Raw genomic sequence first — 12435 nt, 5'->3', positions numbered from 1 at the left:
TGAGCATGCGTGCATGCATGCATGTGTGGTGGTGGTGGTGGCAGTGGGGTTGGTGGTGGAAATGGCCGATGCTAGATATCCTGCTTATTGGTTAAGAGGATGGACTGTTGGTCCTGTGGCTGACTGAAGTCCGAGCTGCATGGCTACCGTCACCAAGCCATTACTAGCTTGCACTTGCAGAAACTTATAGGTCAAAACTACTTTAAGCTGAAAGTTGCAGGTAAGAAGTTCCACTCTAGTAATACTGAGACCCACATTTGTGAAGTGGATAGGGAGGATACCATAAGACATAGGGGAGAGTTGAAGGTACAGCGAGGTGAACTCACGCTTCATGCGCTGAAGACAGTAATATCAAAGGATGGATTTACAGTTTACTTTATCATCAGAGAGTTCTCCTTGCATCACTACAAGATAATCTGATGGTGTTTTGAATCAAAGTTTACAGACTTGAAATGCTAACTCTTGTTTCTTCCACCACAGAGGCTGCCAGACATGCTGAGTATAACCAACATTTTCTGTTTCTTCACTTCAGATTTCCAGCATCCACCATTTCTCGCCTTTGTACTACGAATGTTGTTGTAATATTTTATCCTTACATTGCGAAATTTCCTGCTGATAATACATTGCTGACAAAAGAAACAAAAGAGTGCATAGATACCTAAATCTTACAATATCTTACAAAAACAGAATTAACAGTGATAAAATTGGTATTCCCAGAATGAACTAAACTACTGCAGTTGTTATCGAACTGATTGTATAATCCTTCAAACTCAAAGCAAATGAACCTTATTGGAAAGAGAATTATATGCACTGATGATTGTTACAACTGATACAAAAAGGCGATAACTCCTGGATGGTTCACAGACAAAATCAGCCTGTCTAAGATCAACATCCTGCTGTATTTCATATTCTCCACTCTCCTTCAAGAGAGCTATGTGCTGGTGCTTGGAACGTTTGACATGGCCACATATTGTTGCTTGGTAGCTCATATCACCAGCTAGTAGGTTGTCTCTGTTTTTGACATTGATATTACATGGTTTGAAGTTATGCCAGGCATCTCTTTGTATTTGTTCTGCTGCTCACCTTGTATCTACCTGTCCTATTTCAGCTTGTTTACCACAAACCTTGACAATAATGAGTATGCCATTCTGTATTATGCTTTAGTTGGGAAAATGTGATCAAATTCAAGCACGAAGTACATGCTCTTCATTCTCATGTCAGAAGACGTACTGGAAAAAGGAACATTCATTTTCATTAATTGAAATTTAATTTATCATGAGTGTTTCCAAATCATGAAATTCCCAATCAAAACTTGGCTTGGGTTTAAAAGGATCAGTACTTTACTCTCAATTATTCAAATCCTCCAATCCTCCCTTCCTTGATGCACTCCGAAGTCAGGATTTAGTGCTCGATAATGAAGACCTCCTACATTAAATCCGAGATTCACTTTTATATACTAAAAAACACAGAATTATGAACTAGCAAGGGTACCACTATCAAAGTAAAGTACGTTTAAAATTCCCTGACAACATGCAAATCCTTTGATTAAAGATACCAACCCACATCTGCTCTGACAGATTGCATGACATGAACACTCTAACATGGAATAAGCTTCAATGGACAAAGAAATACTTTTTTATAATCTTAACAGATCAACAAGTTCAAATTAGATTGTTCGAGGTGCAATAATTAACACATCTACCAAACTGACATAAGCAAAGACAAAATAAAATATTGATAATGTTAATCTTCAAACCGCCATTCAACCTGTCCAAGAAAATACATCTTTCTTCTCAATCCAACCTTCAATTTTCTTTCTTTTTTCGCTTCTCAGATTAGCAAAACATTTTCAAATACTTGTTAAATAAATATAACCTGACATCATCAAGCTATTCTTCAACAAAACTCAACGGTAATGAAATAAATTTATCCTTTAGCTATATTTCAATATTTAATTTGGGATGATCAAACAAATCTTACTGAAGATACTAGCAAGTTGAAAATGATTCTACCATACCACTTGATAGCTGGGGCAAATAGAAGCAGCTTGGGAAAGTACAAACCATGATATTTTAACTCACATATTTACTTGAATTAAATATTTTATCTCAATGCACTGCTTTAATAGAATAATATAAAATCACATTATTTGATGGACAGCTGGTTGGTCTTGAGATAATAATACTCAAAACCAAATGCAAATACCATTTTAAGACATCCACTAGAAGCAGTGCATTCATTTTATATGCACCTAACTCATATTTTACAAACAGATGGGCACGAGATAGAATCTCACGGACAATGGATCATAGGCAAAATGAAATAGTGTATCTGCACATAAAAATTTACTAAATTGTTCAAGTCACTCGTTTGTGACTTCAGGAAGGTGTGGATGAAATGAAATGTCTTTGATTCGTCCGGTGATCCCTTATAAAATTGCTTCTCTGTCAAATATCAAGCTTATTTCATGCTGCTCATAATAAAATTCACTCAAATATGCAATTGATACTATCCCTGTATAAATAGTCTGATAATGTATTAATTTCTCCAACATGCTGTCTAGGTTTGCATGCCCAACGTTTAAGAAGTTGGGATTTCATTACAATTTCAGCCTTTTCAAGATGGTGTGCCAGTGAATGCTGAAAATCAATGGCTCTAACAGAACACAACAAGAAGACTTATATGGCCTGGTAAACGATTTGACAAGCTTGAATTACGTAAATTAAAAACAGCAGATGAAAACATTCTATTCATGAGTGCTATAGTTTAAAAGGAATAGAATGGCTGTTAGTGTAGTCTTCTGTCCTAAGTGCTTAAACAAAATCATCAGGTGTATGTAGAAGCCAACAGACGTCATCCCAAAACGGGAAATTTGGTATGGAACTTGGCATCTTTCAAAAGCTTTGAATTGCTCAGTCCACACAATGCAGACACTCAGCCCTACGGACCCGCCCTTGCAAATGCATTGGGTTTTATACTTTTTTGTTGGAAACAATTTCATATTCACGCTCAACACTAAACAACCGGGATCCCCGAAGTTATGGTCCCTTTATTTGTTCATAACAAAATGTTTTAGAAAAAAAAATTAAGATAATGCACTGAGTAGTGTGGATGCCTTCAGGTGGAATGAATAGGCAACATGTTGAAACTGGTTGAAAAGAAAAGACCCTGCCATCCATATTTTAGGGAATTGAATAATTTAAATCTATTGCTGAGGTATGGAATTCAATGTGCAAGGAAACAGTAAAACTTTTAGGTTGCTTCCAGTGAATTCACTTGTCCTTCTTTGAATCAGTATTCTTCAAACATGCGTCCTTCAGATATCAACAGAAAAATTTTAGCATCATTGGAGGCTATTTTTGAGCTAGTTTTACTGTACTTGCCAGAGATGCAGACATCGAGCATAATCTCACCGCATTCCCTTAATCTTTCTGCAGTGGTTTCAAGCAGGCCTCTTTCCTTCCTGCTGATAGAGTTAGGTTTACAGCTCAAAACACAACGCATCTGCAAGCTTTTTTTTTGTAAAAACGCTCAGAACTAATCTAAATCATTTTCCATGCTGACAATGCACATTTCATCCGTAAGTTTGATGGTTCAAATGTGTCCACAGTTGGGGGTTATTCTGTCAAATGGCTTCCAACAGTGACTGTTAAGTTCAAGGATTGGGGGAGAAAAAAAGGCAACAAAAAAAACTCTAGGGGAGAGCAATATGTCTAAACCGCACAAATTCAAGAACACTCCACTGTCAGGATATCCAGTAGTGCAAAAATGAGGGATTTGTGGGAGAAGATTTGGGGGAGGGCAGGGGGGTGAAATGTGGCTGATGGGAATAAAAATAATGCATGGCTTCCCACAGAGCAAAATAAAAATAAATGATAAAACGTGAATATTCGACTTACGCGTATGACAAAGACCGAGTATGATTCCCAGTTAACGGAAGAAATCCAAAATAATGGAACCATGACTCCAGGTGAAAGTGAAAGGCTAAATTCTGTCGCATCAGGGGACATTTTAAAGCTGGCAACCTGCAGTTTCTGCAGATTAAGCTTATTTATCCCTATTCGACATTTGAAGACTCAAACGCGAAGGACTGCACGCCCCCACTAAATCGGCGATCAGGCGCATAATTCCAACATCCCAAAAGCGAATTGCATTATTACCATATTTGCAAATACTTAAAGGAAGATTTTTCTTTTATTTAATAAAAATAAACAAAAAAAAGACGTCAGCCATTTTCACCTGCGAGTCTCGCTTCCTCCATTCCTGAGTCTGGTTTTCATGCTCCACTATGGCGGCACGCAGCTGTTTTTCCAAGTTATCAATCTCGCGTTCGTGCTCTCGGACCAGGCTGTCTTTTTCCGCGTTGTGCTGCTGGAATAGGTGCGTCTTCTCCTGCTCATGCTCCAGCTTCAATTCTACTATCTGATTGGACAAGGAAGAGTCCTGTTCATCAATACCACATCACTATTACCATGACAACAATTCTTCTGCTGCATTTTCCCTCTAATTCCTTGTAAATTGATCAATTTGTCAAAGATACTCCTTCCTTTTTGTACCCCAACAGAATGCAAAACAGAATTTGTGTCATCGTGCCAACACCCCTCTGCAGGTGTTAAAGCACTCCATTGAATTTGCTCATTATATACCTGCTCACTAGCATCCACCCCTCCCACACCATTTTTGGAAACTGATCATTTTCCCAGTTCTTTCCATAACACCTATGAGCAGAAATGCAATAAATCGATGAACAACTTTCATAAAAATCAGGCTACATTTATAATATTTCCCTGTTGCTGAAATAACTGGCCTAAAACTATATTTCTGTAAAACTGTAAAACCTAATCCTTATTTGAACCGTTAAATGCCGATTTCTGCAGCTATTCAAATTAAAAATGAGGTTTCAATGAAAACACGCACAAAAGGATTTTTCTTTTTAAATCTTTACAGAATGGAATTTGGATTTTATTTTTGTGGAAAAATCAGCAGGTTACGATTCTACAGTTCCATTTCCACGCAGACAAAAATAAACCAATTTACAGTCGTTTTTACATGAAAGCCGGAGCATTATCTCGCTGTCAGCTACGTGATTCTGAAATAAACAGACTTACGTGTTCAGCAGGACGCCTGCTGTGCTGGTAGCTCGCTATGATTACACATAAAGCAGTCTATTCCCCAATATTCTGTTCTCAGTCTCTACCAAGCTGGATACTGTGACCTTGGCCAATCCTCAGCTCTTCTCACTAGGTTTGAATGGTAGTATGAAACCGAGGCCTACTTTCTACTGCTTTGATACTAATCCGCCCAGACTGTGCACAATGGCACCCTACCTGGCCTTCTGACTATAGGCAGCTAGGCTGGCTTTGAAGCAGGTGATGAATAGGGGCCTGCAGGATGCCAGATTTCCAGCAGATGCCAGGCCACACAGCTGCTAGGAACAGTCACTTACATTTTTCTTCAGTTTTGGTTGATTTTCATCGAGATGTCGTTCGGACCAAAAGATATAAGCTCATTTTAAGCAGAGACATTCTCTTGTATAACAGCTGATGGCTAGATCACTCTCAAATGCTTCTACATGCGCAGGGCATTCTAAGAGTACTTAACCCTTAGGCAACTTTCAAACTGAAACCAATTAATAAATTCGACCCCAAGGGACGTCTCAATTTGAACTTTTTTTTAACACATTTCACTGTAGACACATTCAATCTTAAATGTGGTAATGCTGTCCCTCCTTTCTCTCTGCATGCAAACAATAAAGCCAAGGTTTGCTGTTTACGACAACTTTGCTAGTGTTTCAGTATATTTCAAACCCGCGTTGTGGAGCACTGCTCTAATATTCATCAGTTTCGATTCCACTGCCCTGTACTGAACTGAATCAATGCTGCTTACGTTCATGACGCAGCCCTACATACCTCAATTATTTATTATTTCAAAGAGAAAGATGTTTGAAAAATTGAAGAGGGATTAAGCATGTAGTGGAAGACAAAGAGAAATGCAATGGCAGACAACATTTTGAGGTTAAGAGTTTTGTGCTCATCAATGACAGGAAACATGAGCTCATAATTTTAAAGCAAAACTGATGTCCGGTTTAAAATACAACAGGTGCACTGGACAGGTACTAATTGTTGCTGCTAATTAACAACAAGCACATTATTTCAATTTTACATCCTGCAGTGCAAAGCTATATCTTATTTCCTTCTTCATTCTCTCCATCCTGCCAAAAAAGGTTAATCAGTGACTCTTGGGGCATTGTCTTCAGATATCATGACATAAAAAGCCATTTTTCATAGCAGATGTTTTTTGTGCTAGCTTTGTCAATAATATTTGGAAGGTGTATTCATTCTACGCGAATCAATATAATGACTAGCTTCAACATGGGCAATGTTTTGCACCTGTTTACAATAATGAATGCACCTTGTCCTCATTCTTCCATTCATTCTGGTTCAGTCATCTGCCTTATAAAGCAAATAGATTTTTGCTCTTCTTTTTTCCCTTAAATCTTTAAAGATGCATTATTGGTCACTCAGTGCAACACATAATACACATGAATGTTAAAATGTTTAGTTTCCAAATATATTTCCTAATACAACGAGTGCAGAGTAATGATAATGTGGGAGAATCAAAATCATTATTGTTTTTCACTGAATCCCCAGTGACCAAAATTATTCTAAGCATTTCCTGAAAAGACTTAGAATCTTTGTTTCCATAAAAGTCGAAAAGAATGTGATTATATGTACCTGTTGTTCATATCGCTGTTTGAGTTCCTCCAACTGCCAAGAGAATTCTTTTGATTGTTTCTCTCGGACAGATTTTGATCTACTTAGATCTGCCTCAACCTTCTCCATCTATAAAATGCAAAAGAGAGAATTTTTGATTTGACACTGTAGTCATAGAGACAAAAATCTATAACTACTTCACAATATGAAATACAGTTTTAAATAAAGTGTGTCCAGGTGGGGAGTAAACCTTGATTACGTTGCAGCCACTATTTTTGATTTCTATTTGAATAAAATCAAGGCATATTCTTGATTACTCATTTTATGAAAACACCAGGAACACTAAAAAAAATTACATAGGAAAAGTTTTTAAAATTCTGATGACAAAGTAAATCAATCAAAACAGGATCAGAAACAAACTTCAAATGCATTTGCCATTTTCCTTTGCATAAAGGCCTCCTCCAGTTACAGATTCTGTCCCTGAGGCATCAGCAGACTGATCTAAGGAATGTGAATTATATAGAGAAAACTGGAACCAACAAAGCAGCAGGTTAACCCATTGTGCAGTTGGCAAAGAATGGTTTAAAAACACAGTGATTGGTTAAAACAGCCCTGTACTCTATTGTCAGTGAATGCTAGTCACACTGACATTAGCAGTGAGATGGTGGCTGAATGTATCGGCCATGTTTTTTGATTCTAAATCCTGTGATCCTGTTTTGTAATTTCACTCCTTACAGCAATGAACTTCAGTTGTACGATACTCTTGAATGTTAATCAGTATTTGCAGCAATGTGCCAACTTCTTAAATCCACTTGACAATATTAGCCCAAAAATGACAAGTCATCAACATGGTTTATTGAGCCAATGGATTGCTCTATGTTGTGAAGGAAGAAGATTATCCTATGATCCCTTGCTGATCTCACCCGTGCAGAGGGATGTCCTCAGAAATGACTCAAAGTTTTGCCCAGTAGAATGGGACAGGTCACAAAATTATCATAAAACTCAAAGCAACTAAATCAAGAATGGCAAAGACTCATTAGGACCACTTTATTACAGGCTAATTGAAAGCTACTGTCTTTTGAAACAGCAAATAATGACCACCGGGGGAAAAATGTGAAAAGTTTTTGATATTCTTTCACTCATTTACCAACAACAATCGGGTGCATAAACTTAATGTTCCTCATCTAGAACATGACAATCGCATATACTTGCCATCAATGCTTTGAAGACCCTTGGTTTCTCACAGACGTCTTGTGCTATGAAGTCCTTCTTCACTATACACATCAATCTCCATTAGAAGCTGTTACCAAGTTTGGTTAGTGAGGTCATCTGACATTATTTACAATCATTTACAGAAGATATGGTTGGTTCTCTGTAGGATGCCTAATTCTGTTACTATTAATTTCTCACTATATGGTCAAACTTGTCAAGTGCCACACATTCACTGAGCTGAGCATCACTTCATCTTGGTCTGAAAATGCAGCTTTGTCAATGACAACTCAAAATATTTAAATGCATTTGAGGTCCTTGTCCCTTAGGCCAGTGATAAGCTTCACTCTATACTTTCCCAGAATGATGACAGCTCAGCAAAGGCTAATATTGACAAAGTAAACTTGAATATCTGTCAAAGATTCCTTGTGCACTGCAAGGTGTCCCATCGTTAACTGTCAGAAATTACAGCCCCAAATTAAATGCTTTCTTTTAAATCATACTAGTAGGTATTCATAGAATATTTAGCACTTCATTGTATAACCAGTTCATTCAAAGTACAGACAGAGGATTTCCAGGACTCTGACTCAATAACAGTGAAGGAATGTCCATAAGACATAAGAAATAGGAAAAGGAATAGGCCATTTGGCCCGTTAAACCTGCTCCACCATTCAATAGTATCATGATACCTCACATCCACTTTCCTGCATTCTTCCTGTAATCCTTGATTCCCCTACTGATCAAGAATCTATTTATCTGAGCCTTAAATATACACAAGATATCTGTCCCCTCAGCTCTCTCTGGCAAGGAGTTCCAAAGACTCACAACCCTCTGAAAGAAGAAATTCCTCTTTATTTCAATCATAAATTGAAGTCCTTTGTTCTGAATCTATACCCACTGGTCCAAGATTGTCCCATGAGGGGGAACATCCTCTCAGTGTATACTCTGTCAAGCTCTTGAGATATGAGGGGTATAAAGAGGCAGCAAAAAGCATGTAGGAAGGGGGATGTTGTTAAGGGTTAGGTGTGGTGGGGTGGGAACTGGAAGCCGCAAAGAAGTGAGAAAAGTTTTAAACCTATCAACAAAGTAATAATGAGTAACTAGGATTCAAGAAAATCTCAAATCATTGAGGTAATGATTTTCTTGCAAATGAATGCAGGATATCTAGTTTAGGACAGTATTCAGGAGCTGCTGTACTTGGAAAAAAACCTGGTGGATTTCACTATAATGAACTGTTGATTGTGACATTTATTTCTAAACATGTGTTCAGAAATGCACTAAAGAGTTTATACCTGCCTGGTTAAAACATTTCAACTTTGTGACTGCACAATGGAAATGTGTGACTGCGACCTCATGAGTCTGTAGGAGGTCTGTTTAGGATGATGGTCTTTTGCATATGGAAGTGTGTGTGTGTCAGTTAATTTTTTTAAAAAGTGTGAATTTATGCCTGAATGAAAGAGCTGATAATTATTAAGGATGTTGATGAATTATTCTAATTCTGTTTGTGTATGAGAGTTTAAATTTCTCACTTGTTAACATGAAAATAGAAGATACCTTTTAGCTTTAGGTAACAACTTGATTATGCTTTCAAACTTAGCAAATCATCCTTACCAACTTTCTAAGAGAAGTGAAGAAAGTCAACTAAATATATTTCATATGTAGCAGAACCTGAGAGAGATCCTTTATTTTGATGTTGTAATAGCAGCCTGTGATAAGTCCATCACTTCAGGTCTCCTCAACAGTCAAGACTCACTTGTTTGATGTACAAAGTTAAAAATCACACAATACCAGGTTATAGTCCAACAGGTTTAACTGGAAGCACACTAGCTTTCGGAGCGACGTGAAAGGTGTGAAACTATCACTGTATTCTAACAGATGAATGGCTTAATAATCAATTTTTCAATGTATAATTTCAGTTACATCACAATGCAAATTTTTGCTATAAATTCTGTGTTACGATTGAGCCCTCCACTTTCACCTGATGAAGGAGCGTCGCTCCGAAAGCTAGTGTGCTTCCAATTAAACCTGTTGGACTATAACCTGCTGTTGTGTGATTTTTAACTTTGTACACCCCAGTCCAACACTGGCATCTCCAAATCATGACTACTATCGACACCACTAACCGCCGGCTTAAAGTTGTTTGATGTAAGTAGTTGTACACTCATCAGCTAGCTGTTTCTTTCCTTGTCCTGGAGCCTTGAGCCTTCAGCTCAAATCCAATCAAATGTTCAGTAGCAGCTGTAGCAAAGCTGTACACTGATTTCTAAAGTGAGGCATGAACAGTGACACGGTGGCTTTACACACTTTCTCTCGAAGTGCAAGTTTACCGAAACACCCGAAAATCTCCTTCCTCACCATCCAAAAATTACTGAGAAAACAAATGAAGGTAGATCTACAGCTTGAACTGAAGCATCCTCATCAATATGCCCACCTGAAGTTGAATCCAGTCCAGCCTAATTTTCCCTCAATTCCACTAAATATTGACAGTGAAATCTCACAGCATCAATTGTCTATTGGCTAAGGATGATGTACAAAACCTGAAAAATGAACATTTGATTTCACTGAAATTTAGATATCTGACCATTATTTTTCAGAGGTGAGTGTTTTCCAGCTAAATATTTCCGCACAAAAAAAGTCAGCTTTGAAAACTTCATTTTTCTTGCAAGCAAATCATTGTTGTTGACATATTCACCAGATGGCGCTGCATTGTGCGCTGGGAAATAACAGGTTAATGGCTACAGTGGTCTGCTCAAGAAAAAGCTTACTCCACTGATATCCCCATTTTATCAGAATCCAGCTTAATATCTAACGAAGCCTAAACTATCCCAATCTTTGATAGACTATAAACACAGACTCTGATGACAAGAAAGCTGGTGATAACGATGAAACAGATTTAGTGGCTGGTCTAAAAGGTACTGTGTTGGACTTCATAGCTTTCCTCACATCAAAGCATGTCATTTGGAAGCAATCTATTCTTATGCATCTGTGCTGGGATCAATTAGTAACAGTGGAAAACTGAATTCCTTTCAAGAGTGTTTCCTGATTTGAAGCTAATTTTTTTCCCCTTGGCAAAATGAACTTGTCCTTAGGAATCAATGGTGCTGCAGGGATTATGCAACCCACAAAATCCACACTTCCAAAATAATTACACGGTCAACTTTGTGTGATCTGAGGATGAGCATGAGGTGCAGCCAGCAAAAAAAAGATGAAAGTATGCGAGTTGCTGAGGATACAGACTTTCCATCACCACATATCATTCTCTGGTTCCTAATTTTAAGGCAAGAGTGAAGTACATAAACTGTGGTGCAATACAAGAAAGAGCTTGTGGATGAATGCAAGTCTTTAGCACTATTCTGAGGATTGCTCCTGTTTGGAGCTGAATTTAAAAGAAAGCACTTACATCTAAATCACATCATTTATGATCTCAAGACATCTCAAAGCCCTTCACGACCAATGAGTTCTTTTTAAGAAATAAAAGGAAATGCAGGACCTAATCTGTGTGCAGCGAGAGAATAACAGGATAATCATATTTTCAATTTAAGTAGTTGAGGGGTAAATGTTGGTTTGGATAACAAGAAAGCTCTCAGTTTAGCTTTAAACAGAGGGATCTTTTACACCTGCCTCATTTAAATAAATCACTTGAAAAATACAGCACCAATGGTGCAGCACTCTTCAGACCTTCACTGGAGTGGAGTCTCAGCATGGATTATGAGTTTAGAATCTGAAGTACAGCATGAACCCACAACTTCTGACCTAGAGTTTGGGGTGCTCTGAACTGAATCAAAGCCAAATTTAGGAAAATAAACCATATGGAAAAAACAACTGTTTCAAAGCAAATCACAAGGAACTGATATAACATGGGCTAATGGGACTTCAAAAAGATAAAATGTAAAGTTATTTTAAGATTGGATTGGCTTTAGTCAGCTGCAAGTATTATTTTGTATACAGTAAAGTTCGCTATTATAAATGTATTGATCTGTTGTTATGGACTAGGCCAGACCACTCAAAACATTCTTGAGCAGGCAACCCAGATCATAACTTTGCAATTTGTCTTGGTAAATGTACAGTGATAATTGCCCAGAGTAAGCTAGCTAGGTCGACTACTAAGTTTTAAAATAGACAGAAATTTATTCACAAAATTACACAATGAAACAAAAAGGACAGAATAAAGAACCCCCACAGAACTCAGTCTATCCAAACTAGACCTAATTATGCCATTCTGAATATACACAACAGTTCCAATATGCATACCCCCTTAAAGACCAGTAAAAGAAATGGAACAGATGCCTACAGGTTGAAGTTAGAAAGGCAGAAAGAGAGAGAGAGTTTCTGTACAGCTCATTGTTGAACTCCTAACTAGTTCTGGACAGCTAGAGAGCTGACCACTCCTCTTTCATTATACAGGTCACTTCTAAAACATGACCACTTTGGCCAGAAGTGTCATCTGTTGACATATTAACAAAAAGGCCTCTCGATACCCTTTAATCTTAGTACCAAACCAACCTAATTGGCA

At 37.7% G+C, this 12435-nt stretch overlaps 1 protein-coding gene across 1 annotated transcript in view; it reads right to left on the bottom strand.

The window, feature by feature from the left end:
• Positions 1-12435, bottom strand: part of cep112 (centrosomal protein 112) — a 547625-nt gene that overhangs the window by 206415 nt on the left and 328775 nt on the right. The window contains exons 22-23 of the mRNA XM_043715232.1: positions 6735-6842; positions 4240-4422 (exon numbers count right to left, since the gene is read on the bottom strand). Coding sequence (XP_043571167.1) covers positions 4240-4422; positions 6735-6842 — 291 coding nt within the window. The remainder of the gene's footprint in view (positions 1-4239; positions 4423-6734; positions 6843-12435) is intronic.

This window comes from Chiloscyllium plagiosum, chromosome 24, assembly GCF_004010195.1.
Source record: "Chiloscyllium plagiosum isolate BGI_BamShark_2017 chromosome 24, ASM401019v2, whole genome shotgun sequence".
Taxonomy (NCBI): Eukaryota; Metazoa; Chordata; class Chondrichthyes; order Orectolobiformes; family Hemiscylliidae; genus Chiloscyllium; species Chiloscyllium plagiosum.
This window is presented reverse-complemented; position numbering and strand designations above follow the sequence as displayed.